Source organism: Lepidochelys kempii, chromosome 14, assembly GCF_965140265.1.
Source record: "Lepidochelys kempii isolate rLepKem1 chromosome 14, rLepKem1.hap2, whole genome shotgun sequence".
Lineage (NCBI taxonomy): Eukaryota > Metazoa > Chordata > Testudines > Cheloniidae > Lepidochelys > Lepidochelys kempii.
Window position 1 is genome coordinate 6,418,430 of NC_133269.1, and position 15,494 is coordinate 6,433,923.

A 15,494-nucleotide genomic window follows, 5' to 3' on the forward strand; every position below is an offset into this window, starting at 1 on the left:
AGGAAAAGAGAGCACACACTGTCCCTTTTCGGTCAGTGGAAGCGCTGCTGGTGAGCACGTGCAAGGAGGGCAGTGTGGACATGCATCACCACAGTAATTACTGCAGTGGCTGTAAGTCGACCTAATATAGGTTGTGTAACCATACCCTGGTCTTTGTGAGATATTGCCTAAAGATGCATATAGGCATCTAGATCAGAGGTGGGCAAACTATGGCCCGTGGACAACATTGGCCCGTGGGACCGTCCTGCCCGGCCCTTGAGCTCCCGGCTGGGGAGGCTGTCCCCCCTCCCCTGCAGCCACGTTGTCGCAGGGGCAGCGCGGCTTGCGCCCGCCCACCTCCCAGGCTTTCCAATAAGCCAGTCCTGCCGCTGAGTGGCATGGTAAGGGGGCGGGGAGCGAGGGGGGAAGTGGGGGGTTAGTAAGGGGCAGGAGGTCTCAGGGGGCAGTCAGGGGACAGGAAGCAGGGGGTGGTTGGATGGGGCAAAGGTTCTGGTGGGGGTGGTCAGGGGGTCAGGGAACAGGGGGTTGGATGGGGGGTGGGGTCCCAGGGGGGCGGTTAGGAGTAGGTGGTCCTGGGATAGGGCGGTCAGGGGACAAGGAGTGGGGGCGAGGGCAGGCTGTTTGGGGAGGCACAGCCTTCCCTACCCGGCCCTCCATACAGTTTCGCAACGCCGATGTGGCCCTCGGGCCAAAAAGTTTACCCACCCTTGAGCTAGATGGATATTCAAACGCACCTAAGTAGGTTTAGGTGCCTAACCTGCTCCCATTGATTTCAATGGGAGTTACGCTGTTTTAATTCAATATGAAAAAAATAGCAAGTATATTTTACTAGCTAACAATTCTATTTTTACAATAAAAGCAACAGCATAGATAGACTCCACAAAGCTTAATGAAATTCAGGAAAAATAGAATTTGAAACCAAATCTTTGGAAGCATCTAAATTAGCTCCATTCAGTTCATTGTGGTTTTGCAATTGGATAGTTAAACAAAACTTAGCATTGCTGAAATCAAAACAGGCCTTTTCCCCCCTCTGGTCTACAATCACAGAAAAATTTAGTCATGGAAAGAAAGAATTGGAGCCCTCCGATCCGGACAGAAATTCTAATTGCGAAGTGCAAAGGTTTCCTTTGTATGTCTGAGTAGATTATGCGAGACGCGGGGGAAGTGCATTTTTTTAATCATAATATTTAAGAGCTTCTTTGTGACCGAAATTATTCTCAGAACCCTTTCTTTATCAATCAGGGATAAAAAAGTAACAATGTCTGATATCTGAATCACAAAGCTGAAATATGAAAAGGGGAAAAACCCCACTATTCCTGAGGCCTTGTCTACAAGGTAGGGTGATGTGCTCTACAGGGGTGTGAGTTCTACGATACACTAACATGCTGCATGTTAATTGGTCCTGGTAGACCTTGCTGGTGTGCACTCAAGGTTCCCTCGTGTGCTTTAACATTGTACTGAGGCCAGATACCCAGCATTACTTTGCTATAACTATGTCGCTTAGGAGTGTGAAAAATCCATCCCCCTGAACAACATAGTTACACTGACCTAACCACCATCACCCACCCCCGCCCCCATGTAGACAGCTCTATGTCAGTGGGAGAACTTCTCAGGGAGGTGGATTAACTACACCAATGGGAGAGCTCTCGCCCATTAGCATAGTTTAGGTCCTGCTTTGAACAGGGGGTTGGACTGCGCCGATGCAGTGTTTTAAGTATAGATGAGCCCTGAGTCTTCTTGGGCCTCTCTGCCCTGCACAGCATCATTCCGGATACTCTGCATAGACTGTACAAACTTTTCCAAAACACTTACTGCTTTTTTCCTATTTTTTCAAGGGTGTAAAATGCTTCGACTACTGCAAATCCCTGCATCTGCTGGTTACCGGAGGGGTGGATCATGCTGTGCAACTCTGGAACCAATATGTCACAAGCTGGCCAATTGCTACCTTTCAGGGACATTATACTACAATTCTGGCAGTTGCCATCCATGAGCCCCGAGGACACGTATTCAGCTATTCCAAGGACTCGGTTTGTCATATTTGTGCTAGGTTTTAGCCAGCGCTCCTCCTTTAATGGCAATGTTCACCTCTCCTTCTCTTGTTCAATATGCACCATGCCAGATGGACGTTTGATACGTCACTGGATCAGTGTTTGGGTAGAAGACCTCCAAGGAGCATTGAGGTGCTGCAGCAGGTGGTGTGGGGGTTCAGTAGGGGGTGCTCTTCCATCTGAGTCATGACAAACGAAACGCCTGACTCAGCACAAAGTTAATGGGTACCACGCTGCCCAAGGGGCCAGCTTTTGACCAGGTTGTAAAACGAAGGCACTCCCATCCATTTTGTGGTCCTGAAAGATTCTAAGACACTTTTCATGAGAACAGGCATTTTGACACCAGTGCTCTTGTCGCATATCAGCTCATTCTGCCTCCCAAAATTCCTCCAGCGGTTTCAATTGGATACAGAAGTGTATTGTGTCATTCTTTACTTCCTTTGCTACAAAGCTGCCAGGTTTCACTCCATAGGTGAATGAAGCAATTTCCATGAATTCCTCACCTACCTTATCAGGGCATTGTGAGGCTTCATTAACTAATGATTCTTTGCAAAGTGATTTGAGATCCTGGGCTGAAAGACATCATGGGCATTCCCAGTATTCTGATGCCAGTGTCAAAGCATATGGAAAGTCAACGTGTAACTGTGGCCAAGGAACGAGTGTGCAGCTGTTTTTGAGGCAACAGGAGTTTCTTTTATCTCCTCTTGCCTTTTGAAGAGGTTGTTATTATAGTATTTTGAATTTTTTTCATTTTGCAGGCAATTAAAAGAGGGGGCAAAATTTCTCAGCAATTTTAGCAATTAATAATTTTAAGCCAAATAAGTGCTTAAAAAGAATGCACACACCTTCACTGCAGGTTGGTAGTTGGACTACATAAAAGTAAATATGATTACATTCTGCCATTTCCCTAAGAATCAGGGCTAGCAAGGAAGTCCTTTTTTAGTGGTAAATGTATGGGACTGTGAAACAGAGAATATCATACTTGGCTCCCCTTCCAGAGGCATCGTGTGCATAAAAGCATTAATCCAGAATTAGAGCTGTGTGACATTTTTTGGCCTATATTTTTATTAAAATGCAAATTCAGCGACTCAAACGTTTTGCGACTTAGTGTTGGTTTCCTGGAATTGCTTGTTTTGAAAAAAAAAATCAGAAAAAAATTAAGATGCTTCACTTTGACATTTTCAGAATGAAATGTTTGGGGTTTGAAATACCTTTGTCTTTCAAAATGCTCTTTAATTTTGTTTTTAAAAAATCCACAAACATTTAAAAATGGTCATAATACAAACAAAAGTTTTGTTTGACCCAAAATCTTTTTTTTTTTTTACTTTTCGGTTTGTTGAAAATTGCAACATTTTTAGTTTTCAGTTCGACCTGGAATCATTTTTTTTTTTTACTTTTGAAATTGCCAACAAACCAAAAACCATTATTCGCCCTGCTCTACTAAGGATTATGAAGCCCTTTGAAAAGCTCAGATGAAAGTCTCAGTGTTTGTGCAATATATTGTAACTGGCCTTGCTTCAGCAACGCCCTTAACTCTGCCAGAAGATGGGGTGTGAAAGGAAGTACATAAGGTGACGAGCTAAAACATCACAAAGCACGAGCACGTCGCTCCATGGTAAATAGAAAAAATCTTCCTGAGCCACAAAATTTGGGAGTATGCAGAGCCACTAGTAGCTGCCTCTAGCAAACACGTAAATAAATCCCAGCTTCTCTCTCTCCTCTCTCAGGTCCTGAAAGTCTGGGATATTTTCTCACAGGCTTGTCTGTACACACTGGCACTCAAGTTCCCATGTGTCCAGCCAGAACAAACACAAGAACAGGGGGATTTCCCCTTCTTGCTCATCCAGCAGTCTCCCCACCTCCTCTTAGTCTCCTGTGCTGATTATATTGGATTGTTGAAGCTAGCGCATGACAGTCCTGAGGAAGAAATGCTGGCTACCCATGATGCACCATTATGCGGTGCTCTGTATAACACCTTCTTCCACCAGGTCAGCACTTCTGATAACTTTATTGATCAGCGCTTTCCGGTAGGGTTGGGCTTAAACCAAGAAATTTGGATACGAATGCAGAATTTAAACCCCTTTATGTGTTTGCATGTGAGATACTCGTTTGGCCCACTGTAGATATTGGGCAACTGAGAAAATCAGATAGAGATTTTGAACACTCTCTAAAGGTTTGGGGGTGTTTGGATCTGGGAGTTTGGTTCAGACCCATCTCTAGTTTCTATGCTAGGTTTGCAAGAGAAACCAGTTTCAGGAAAGTGATTGTAAAAACCATCATTATGGATCTCTGTATTTCTTCTCTCTGTGTGACTTTCCCAGTCCAGTTTTTGAAATTCCAAGTAAAAAACTGGCTTTTCCAGTTACCAGAGGCACATGCTCTGCCGGCAATTTGAAAATCCAGTTGGGAGAGATTTTTAGATGTGCTCATGCACTTTTTCACGCTTTCGACTGGTGCTGCACAAATCCTAATGCAGGCACACAAACTCGGATTTGCACATCCATAGAAGTGTGTGTGTGTGTGTTGCACGTTGCAAAAAGGATGCAGGAAAAAGCACACAAACGCTTCTGCAAATTTGATCCATTGCCTCAAGCATCATCCCCAGTGACTACAGATCTGCAATTACAGTGTGCAAGCCAGAAAAAGAGCCCAGCTTCCTCTCTTTCGAATGCACTGGCCAGAGCAGTGCGGGCAGCCCTGTTGCTGCAACGGTGGCTGAGGAGCAAGCAGCTCTGGCCACTCCACAGCCTAATGGAAGTATTCCTTTCCATTAATCCCCACACAGATCTCCAACCGGCAGCCCACCCTCTCAAGCTGCATGCTGATCCCAGGATTTTAAAGTGCTCACTGTGGACTGAATGCTGAAATCCTTATATGGTTTGGACTCAGGCAAAGCTCCCGTGCAGTGAACGTGTCTCAGCCTCCATTGGCTCCTAGAGACCTTAGGCATAGATTAAATGCCTAAGAAATTCTAATGGACTTTTACCTAAGGGCTTAGTGGTGAGCTGGGTCTGCTCCCGCTAGCCACAGGCATTTTCCCAAAGTGGGAATTGCTGGGGACCAGGCACCAGAGCAGATCTAGTGCACAGATGGGACTAGGCTGCTCCTGCTAGAATGGTGCAGCTCTGAAATGCCCCTAGGGCGGGGCTGTGCTTTTCAGACACAACTGAGCCCATAGCAATTAGGTGTGGAAGGCACTTTAATATAGGTCAACACATCCAATCCCTGCACCAGGCAGGGATTCCTCCTCCACCCCATTACCCTCTGGAGAGGTATATTTATGATGACCAGACTCTTCAGAGCTTGACTGAGAGGTGCTCTCTGGTCTCGAATTAAAATGTAAGCACATTGAGGGAGTCACAGTCTTCTCCTCTGGGACAAGAAGAAGAGCAATACGAAGCTTCCCGAGAGCTAGCGATTTCTCCAGTGAGTTGCTATGGAGGGAAAAAGCAAGAACTTGGGTTTGCTCTTGTTCTATACTAAAATCTCCCTGTTTTATTGCTGGAGAAGCAAACAGTGGGATGAAGCAGCTGTGCGCCGTTTGCTGGTTTCTTTGTCTGTTTCCTTGACCCAGAGCAGGCAGATGATGAGCTTATGTACTTGTCTCCCATCCGTCCAACCCTCGGTATTAGTCACTAAGTGCAAATAAGGCAAAGCAGAGCTCTTCACCCGGGGCAGCTCGCAGACTTTAGTCACTTGCTTGTTTTGACTGCATCCCAAACCAACTGGAAAAGCACAGTCAAAGGTTGTGTGCCCTGGAACACGTGCAGCTGAATCGCTGTCAGAAGCCACAAGAAAAGAGTTACTTTGTTTCGGGGATGCATTTCTTCTGCCCTAAACAGGGCGGACAAGGTTAGAACAACAAACTCCAGCCATTAACCCACCCAGAAAACAAGTCCAGGAGCCCTCTAAATCTCCTCCACCGTCACGGAACCCTGAGTTCATGTGGTTTGGCTTGGGTTGTGTCCTGTCTGGCTCCAGAATGTGTTTCTGTGTCATATTTTGGGAGCTGGGAGGGGAGGGGAGCAGCTGCCAGGAAATGCAAGAAAGGACTGAGAAACCAGGTACGTTCAACTCTTTTTAGCCAGGATCTTTGAATGTTAAACCGATCCTGAATAAGTAATAATTAAAGTATAGTGTAGTACGATAACCATTTGTTGTAGCTTTGCCTTAATCAAAAGTTTCAAAAAGAAATCCCATTGGCTCCGGAAAGCATGACTTCGGTGACATCTCCAGCACCTCCCAAGCTGAGCTCAGCAGTACTTGGGGTTTGCAGCTAAGCAGCTTTGACATCTTTACTCTCATGCGTGAGGCTAGGAACAAATTGCCATCACTGTACGTGTTCAACTGTCAGCCATTAAACCTCCAGCAAGTTGTGTGGTGCCCAGCTGCCTTGTTCTATAAATTCCCCTCCATACCCATCCTCTGCCACAATCCCTTGCATCTTCTTCCTCTGGTTTTGCTGGTCAGCCTGACTTCTTTCAATTTGTCAAGATTCGCTTCTTAATATTCCCCAGCCCCAAATATACCCACCTCTTCAGCTCTGTCCTCTGCTCCCTTTGGTCTCCAAATTTCACACCCATTCCAAGCAGCGCTAGTGCCCAATGAGAGCTCATTAGCAGCCTGACACATGGCTGCCTTTAGAAACCTCTCTAAATCACATCTTTCATTGAACTGGCCAACACCAATCTTTTCTGAGTGTTTTTGGAATGCTCACCTCTTTCACACTCGGCACTGTCCTATGTTTCACTTCCTCATTACTCATTTTTGTTCTTCAGTAATAGCTCTTGTATGTCCTAGGGAATGCCTAGGCCCAGGACATAAATACCAAACAAGGAGACTTGTTTCGGATGCTTCACGGCAGTATAACAGGACAAAATCAAATGGAAATGAGCAAAGGAAAACTGATGTTTGCACTCTATAAGACTGTCTTCCAAGAGATGTGATGGAAGTGCCTCCATTTTTTTTCATAGATTTTAAGGCCAAAAGGGACCATTGTGATCATCTAGTCAACACAGGCCCTAGGACTTCACTGTATTAATTCCTGCTTCAAGTTCAATAGTTGTAGTTGAACTGCAGCAGATCATTAAGAAAAATATCCAATCTTCATTTAAAAATTTCCAGTGCTGGAGAATGCACCACACCCCTTGGGAAGTTGTTTCAATGATTAATTATCCTCACTGTTTAAAAATTTGCACCATATTTCTACTCTGAATTTGCCTAGCTTCAACTTCCAGACATTGGTTCTTGTTACACCTTTGTCAGCTAAACTAAAAAACCCTCTGGCGTCAAATTTCTTTCATGCCTTTTGCAGTGTTGTAGCCACGTCCGTCCAAAGATATTAGAGAGACAAGGTGGGTGAGGTAATATTTTTATTGGCCCAGCTTCTATTGGTGCAAGAGACATGCTTTCGAGCTACCCAGAGCTCTGACCTGAAGAAGAGCTCTGTCTAGCTCCAAAGCGGGTCTCTTTCACCAACAGAAGTTGGTCTAATAAAAGACATCACCTCACCCACCTTGTCTCTCCGCTCCCCATGTGTGTATTTATAGACTGTGAACAAATCACCCTTTAACTTTTTCTTTGATAAGCTAAACAGACTAAGCCCCTTAAGTTTTTCACTAAGGCATGTTTTCCAATCCTTCAATCATTCTCATGGCTCTTCTCTGATCCCTCTTCAAATTTCTCAACATCCTTCAGCATGAAGTAATTTCAAACTAGACTGAACATAGCACTGGAGAGGATAAATTGCAGAGAACAATTCTACATTGGCCCCTGTTGACCTCACAAGTGTTTATCCACGGTGATTTTCAGTGATTCAGTTCAATGGATATACATGGATCAGTCTATAGCTGCTTTGAACCAGCCACTGCCTATATTATAGATGGATTGAAGTGGGGAAATTGGCTTTTCTGCATAAACTGGTGGACTGATGCACCATCCAGGGAAGGTGAAGTCCTGCTCCAAACGGAGATGCTGCTCCATACTGCTCCTCAGGGCTTTCCTTAGCAAAACGTAAAGCAACTCAAAACCAGAACATGTCAAACTTTGCTCTCTCTGCTGACAGGTGGTGACAGGAGGTGACGATGCCACTGTTGCTGTGTGGGATGTGGAGACGGGGGCCAAACGCCTCCTCATAAACAATGCCCATGGGAAGGAAGAGATTACATGCATGGCCCTTGACAACTCCCAGCAGAGGCTCATTACGGCAGCAAGGAATGGGACCATAAAGGTTTGTTTACTGAAACAGAATAGAGCTGCTCTTGTGACACAGTTCCTTTGACCTTTCCTTCATTTCCAGAATACAGAGCTGGGAGCAGGTGATTCCCCCACCCTGCTTGAAGCACAGCCTACACAAGCTGTAGCAGGTCAAAATGTAGCCCCTTTTCTGCTGTCTGGCTGCATTCACAAAAACAACTCAGCACAAAATCTCTGAGGTTTGGCTGTTCGCAGGGTTCCTCACCAAGGTTGGCTCAGCTCACAGCTGAGGTCCTCTCTCTAGAGTGACATTCCCATCTGCCCCAGTGAGTCAGCAGAACACACTTAACGTGCTCACCCTTTGCTGGCAGAGTTGGATTTTCAGTCAAACACTGTCAGTTCACTACAATGGCCTTAAATATGGATAGACAGGAAGTACCATGTTGCTCATACTGCGTATATTAAGAGCCTTTATAATAATCATTGCAAAGCTCTGATGACTCCACATGGTATGACAATTAGCATATAGCCCAAGCTGCAATATTCTGCTCTGGAATCAAATAGGAACTTCTCTGAAGTTTTCAGATGTGATCAGAACCTAGTTTTGGTTCAGCACATCTTTAGACTGTCTGCTCTTTGAGACAGAGACTTCATTTATCATCTTTCATGCCTTTTCTTCCCCTTCTGACACCAGGCACCATAGCTGAGGGGCCAGATAAGATACGACTAACATTGTGGGTGGATAAAACTAAATATATTTTCTTTTGAACAGGTCTGGCATTTTCAGACTGGCCAAAACTTGCACCAACTGGAGGTAGTGGAAGAAGCTGAAGTCATGGGACTTGTAGCTTTGCGGGATCAAACATTGCTCGCAGTGGGATGGAATCAGAAAATCGTCCTTTATGATTTCTGTGAACCTGGGGTGCGTAAAGGAGGAGTGGAATGGGAATAGCCACCTGTTAAAAAACAGGGTACTAGTTGTTGATTGTGTTTAAATGAACAAGATGGTTCCTTCTGTTACACCCATGGAAGTGACATTAGAGTAAGCGGTAAAAACCTCATTGAAGTCAGAGGAACCCACATCTGCTCACATCAACACTGAATTTGCCCCAGTATGTCTTATTAATCAAGTTAGTAAAACCTGAGCTTTATTCTGTTCTCTGCCTGTTTGTAGGCCCTATATGTTACTGTGCATCCTTCTTGGAAGGGTGGGCAGCTGCACAAAGAGGACATCCTGACTGTAGACTATTGTCCTTCTCTTGGGCTCCTTGCTTCAGCCAGCTTCGATGGCGAAATTATCGTGTGGGATGTGGAATCCCAGAGCGTGTATCTCTACCTCAGACAGACTCAGCCCGAAAGGTATCATTTTCTTTTAATGACTTATGGTGAGTTATTCATTAAACTGTGGGCTGGGGGAAGTAATGGGCTTTGCTCGGGTGTTAGAGCTGCTTCATTTCCAAGTTGTTGTTTTTTTCTTCTAACAAACAGCATGAAAAAGAGAGGGCATTTTTATGAGAGCCTTGCTGCTTAAAATGTTGGTGTCTTATTTCCCTGTAACATCCTCCTTGATGATTTACCTGCTGGGTGTGAGTGGGTGGTGGTGTTGTTATTTATTAAAAACACACTTGAAAACCGGGTGCTTGACACTAAAGAATCTGCATTGCTCTCTCTACCTGAGATCATGTCAGCATGCTGGGCAAACAGTGACAGTTTCTCACAAAAGGTAAGCACCAGCCTAAGCACTATTAATGTTTGCAAGGTGCTTTGAAGACGACAAGCAGCTATAGTTGTGATGAGCATTATCCTGACTACATGGGCCTGCATGTTTGAATGGTGAAATCTGGGAACGCACCCGGGCAGCGGGTGTGTTTCAATCCCTTGGTGCAGCTGCTCAGCAGGTATAGAGTGTCTTAGCACCACTGACTTCAATGGAACTATGACCGTTCACGCCACCAGAGGATCTGCCCCACTGAGGGGAAATTGGGCCCAATCCTGCGTGACATGGATGTTGACAAGAACTTTGAGAGTAGATGGTTTCTAGGATTGGGTCCATTAAATTTAAGCCAGCTTTTATGGGTTTGGTCTATGCTATACAGGGTTAAAAAGCACCATGCATCCATGGGAGTAAGAACCTCCCTTACACCCCTCCACTGGCTAAACCCAGAACTTGTGCACCCACTTCCTGCCACCTGAGCGGCCCCTGACTGAGAAGGGGTGGGGAATAGCTGAAGCCATCCTCAGTGTAGCAGCTGAGCCAGAGGCGGGAGGATGTTGCAATTTGCTGCAGATATAGACTGGCGCTGTGCTGAGATCAGCTGGACCCAGCCTCAACAGGGATGGCAGAATCTGACCCTTAATAAACACCCAGGGCCTGCCTCTCCACGCAGTTTCAGCAGTGTGACTTCATTTTCCATCCCTGCCCTGGCTCAGTGTGAAAATCTACCGACGGGCCAGGTCCGAGGCTCCCTGATGTCTATGGGAAGACGTGTGTCTGCTTCAATGGGCTTTGGATCAGGCCCGGTGTTTCCTGTGGTGTGGGTTAATGAAATATTACTGGGCTGATAGGGACACTGAGGAGAATTACACCCTTTGCAAAGGTTTTGAACAGGAGCCAAATGCAATTCTTCCCCCGGGTTTATGAATATCAGCCACATGATATGAAACACCCCACCACGAGCCACCAGCTGTGGAGACATTCCCCAACCCTTTGCCACTGAACAAAAAATTGCCAACTTCTTTTAAATATATACCCACTAGACCTCAATCCTGCCATGAGCTCCACATGGGCAGGCCCCTGAGTTGGTACAGAGTCTCGCTGACTTCAGTCAGGCTCTTCATGGGCACAGCAGTTCACCCACATGCCACCCGTTGCAGGTTCAGGACCATCGTTCTGATCTACTTTTGACTTCTTGCTCCCAGCACTCTGATGCCTGTAGCTCAAGTTTTGAAGACAATGCAGAGTTTTGTTGGATGTCTAACAGCCAATACATACAGACATTTATTTGGGGGTTCTCCTGTAGAAATTGGCATTAATAGTTAAATAAAAACAATTAAATGTGTGTGGGGGGGGGTTAATTTATGTCTGTGTGAAGAAAGCAATCAAAGGAAAATGTGATTAGTATTCCCAAATGCAACCGCATTTATAGTTCCGGGCTTTTCCCCTCCTTTCCAATGGGAATAACCAGCCCTTTTTTAAAAAGTTGGGTGTTTTGACCTGCCAGGTGGACTTCAAAGAAAACAAAGGGTTGGGAAAATAGGTCTGAACATCTTCTTCACTGAATTTTAGGTCACATCCTCCAGTGGATAAGCTACTCTTTCTCCAGCATCGATCCCTGGGTGGTGTTTCAAAAGACAGTGCAATCCTTGTGAGCTCTGATGCCGGGAGCCTTCGCTGGTGGAGCGTCTTTGCAGAACAACGGCAATTTGGTAAGACTTACCTGTGAAAGTCATCATAGCTTCAGCTAGATGTTTGGATCCTGGCGGCCTGTGGAGAAATTTTGGCTCACTGAAGTCAGTGGGAGTTTTGCTATTAACTTCAATGGGGAGCAGGTGTTAAGAGCTCGTTGCTGCCTATCTAGAGACCCGAAGGTGTGTGTGTCTCCTCCGGGCCTCTTGGTCCGTGGGCCAACAAGCCATGAGGATGTGGCAGAAACGGCTTGTTTTGGTGCTAGAGAAACAAGGGAGACGCCTCCATCTAACCTGAAGTAATTAATCCTGGATTGTACACTATTACTTTTCCTTCCCATCCTCTCCATGTCTCATGCCCAACCCATGTTAGAGAGGGGAACATGTCCTCTGGCTAGCTGGTCTTCTCCTGCAACCCACAGTCAGGAGTACAGAGTCTTCTAGCTAGCCGGCTTCTTCTGCAGCATGTACTCTGTAAATGGGCTTCTGGAGCGCAGGGGTCTCTTCCTGCAGGTGAATTCATCCCCGAGTGTTCGGAGCTCTGATGTTCCCTCTGAAATGCTTTGGTTGATCACGTATCCCACCTATTCCTAAAGCTGATGCTAATTGTAACTGCGGGCTTATCTACACTCCCAGCACTGCCTCAGCACACCTCCACTGCTGTAGCGCTTAGTGAAGACGCTACCTACGCTGACGGGAAGAGCTTCTCCCATTGGCGTAGGTACTCCACCTCCCCGAGAGGCAGTCAACGAGCCTTCCTGTCAACAGAGCACTGTCTACACCGGGAGTTCAGTCGGTATAACTGCATTGCTCAGAGGTGTCGTTTTTCCACAACCTGGAGCAACGTAGTTGTCCCGACATAAGTTTGTCGTGTAGACCAGGACTAAGGCCATGTCTACACTAGAGACCTTACAGCGGCACAGCTGTCCCAATGCAAGATCTCCCATGTAGCCGCTCTGTGCCAAGGGGAGAGCTCTCTCCCATCGACGTAGCGCTGTCCACACCAGCGCTTCTGTCGGTGTCACTTGTGTCACTCAGGGGGGTGTTTTTTCACACCCCTGAGTGACATAAGTTATACCGACAAAAGTGCTAGTGTAGACACAGCTTAATGTTAAAGGCCTTGCAGCCGGCATCTGACTGAAATCTGGATTGTAATTAAACTGATCCATGTTCATTGGTGTGTTCGGATCTTTAACTGATCTGTTGTTCCAGAAATTCTCTCTCAGAAGGATTCTGGCAACATATGCTATAACCATAGTCCTACTGAGAGACATAAGACATTATTGGACCAAATCACGATCCCTTTGGATTAAAAGCACAATATCCATCAACTACATTGGAATGAGGATTTGGCCCAAAGAGCCAAATTCTTCCCTGGTCTAACGGCAGGGATGTATCTGATGCTTATTTATTCTCTCTCCTTCCTATAGTGCCAATATTCCAGTTATTGGAACTTCAGATACTGGCACTAAGAACAATTGGAAAATGTATGTTATTTACAAAACCAAAATGCTAGCTAACAAGAAAAGCTTCCAAACAGGACATGAGAAAAGCTTTAAAAACAGGATATTCAAACCCTTTCTCTTGGGAAATGTATTTTCCCAGTGATTGGGGTTGGGCTGGGTTTTGTTTTGTTTTTTTCAGTGACCCACTTCAGTATCCCTGTGGGGGAGAAAAAAAACTACAAAAATGAAAACCAAAGAGCAAGCCTTAAACTAACTGCAGGAAACGTACAACAAATTACCATGCAAAAAGACAAAGCAGTGTTATTCAATGCACAGCCACGCTCATTGGAACAGATCATTTTAGCAAAGCATAAAAGGGAGCACAGAGTTCATGGGTGGGAAATGGCAATCCAGGCAGCTGCAATTGTACATGGTGAGCGGTTACCGAAAATGAAACCCACTGCAGCTGAGGAATTTCCATCTGTGATGACTACCAGTAACTGTGAGTCAAACAGACACACAGAGGGCAAAATCCTGGCCTCATTGAAGTCAATGGCTAAACTCCCATTAATTTCAGTAGGATCAGGTTTTGCGCAGAGACACTAAGGATACGTCTACATAGCTTCGGGGAGGTGTGATTCCTAGGGCAGGTAGACATACACATGCTAGCTTTGCTCAATCTAGCACCTAACAATAGCATGGTTGCAGAGTCACACGCAGCCACTCAGGCTAGTTGCCCAAGTACAGTCCTGCCCAACCTCATGGGTACATCCTCAGGCTAAGCCCCGTCCCTGCAGTGCGATCTTGAGGCACTATCTCAAGCAGAGCTGGTGCGTGTTATGTCCACCTGCGGTGAAAATCGCACCTCCCAGCTGCTGAGTGGACACACCCTCGGGCCAATATTTTCTAAAGTAGCCCTTGATTTTGGGGTACATCCATGAGACGCCTGACAAGATGCTGAGCTTCCGTTCCATGAAAAATGGTGAGGTTTCAGAATTTGTTTTTGTTCCACATCAGAACAAAACTGAGAGCTTTCAAAATTTCCCACACAAAAACAAGACAGAGAGAGAGAATCCCCAGAATAGCCAACAGCCCAGTGGTTTGGATGCACACCTGGATCTCCTACACCCCAGGCACATGTCCCAACCATGCTAGAGAGTCCATCTGTCTATAGATAACTCCTGCTAGAGCTGTTACATAAGAACGGCCATACTGGGTCAGACCAAAGGTCCATCCAGCCCAGTATCCTGTCTGCCGACAGTGGCCAGAGCCAGGTGCCCCAGATGGAGTGAACCTAACAGGTAATGATCAAGTGATCTCTCTCCTGCCATCCATCTCCAACCTCTGACAAACAGAGGCTAGGGACACCATTCCTTACCCATCCTGGCTAATAGCCATTAATGGACTTAACCTCCATGAATTTATCTAGTTCTCTTTTGTTCCACTTTGTATAAATAACTAAATATTCATTGGGACAAAGAGAGAGAGAATCTATAGCCCAGTGGTTTGGATGCTCACCTGACATGTTGGAGACCCCGATTCAAGTCCCTGCTCCAAAGCCAGGTGTCTCACATCCCAGGTGAGTCTCCTACCACTGGGTGTATTGGCCATTCTGGAGTGGGTCCCATGCTCTCTGCCAAAGTCCAACATGAATAACTGTCCAAAAAAACTCCAGCATTTCAACTGAAGGCAATATTCCTCTCTCTAAGGAGAAACAACAACAAGAACTGTTACCCAGTGTTGTTAGAGTGGCTGCCAGATTCCAACCCAGAGGTGGCTGCATTTCAATAGTGGGTGACTAATTTTATATATGCAAGCACATTGGTATTCTTCCAGCGACAGTTGTTATATAGATATAAGGCATTAAATATAGCACCTGTTTATTATAACAGGTGTGATACAGTGTGAGGAGGCCTGTGCTGCCAATGCGACTCTAATGGTGCAGAAGAGACGCCTTTTCCTGTGTTAATAATAGGTGCAGTGTGATAGAGTTAGAAGTGGAACAAAGAATTTTCATCCTCTTTTCAGTGAAGTGCTGCTGATGAGCTACCTAATGAAGCCACTTTCCACAGTGTCAGTGTAATAGGCTTTTGAAAGTGTTACCCTTCATCCTCTCTTGTTGTTTCAGGTTTTTATTATGCCCCAGCTACAGAGGACGTGGCTGTGACTGGATTGTCCACCAATCAAATGAACAGTGTTCTTGTATCTGGAGACACAGGTGGATTCATCCAGGTTTGGGACATTTCAGATTATGGGCTGTCCCCTAGAACTCAGGTAAATCTTGACACTTCATTCTCGGTATATGGAAATGGCCTTGGCATGTACGGACAAAGCAGTTCACTGGGTTACCATGTTCATGAGTGTTGTTATTTATTTCCTGATTATCCCTAGGGAGTTCATG

The 15,494-nt window shown here is 45.7% G+C and overlaps 1 protein-coding gene across 2 annotated transcripts in view; it reads left to right on the top strand.

Annotated features, from left to right (window-relative positions):
- The window catches only part of LOC140897711 (cilia- and flagella-associated protein 337-like), a 52,997-nt gene that overhangs the window by 12,422 nt on the left and 25,081 nt on the right, over positions 1 to 15,494 (top strand). Inside the window, exons 10-16 of one of the 2 annotated variants that reach the window (XM_073310656.1) lie at positions 1,836 to 2,027; positions 3,776 to 4,036; positions 8,113 to 8,277; positions 9,016 to 9,165; positions 9,418 to 9,602; positions 11,530 to 11,669; positions 15,222 to 15,367. In XM_073310656.1, coding sequence (XP_073166757.1) covers positions 1,836 to 2,027; positions 3,776 to 4,036; positions 8,113 to 8,277; positions 9,016 to 9,165; positions 9,418 to 9,602; positions 11,530 to 11,669; positions 15,222 to 15,367 — 1,239 coding nt within the window. The remainder of the gene's footprint in view (positions 1 to 1,835; positions 2,028 to 3,775; positions 4,037 to 8,112; positions 8,278 to 9,015; positions 9,166 to 9,417; positions 9,603 to 11,529; positions 11,670 to 15,221; positions 15,368 to 15,494) is intronic. The other variant, XM_073310657.1, reaches the window with a different exon arrangement.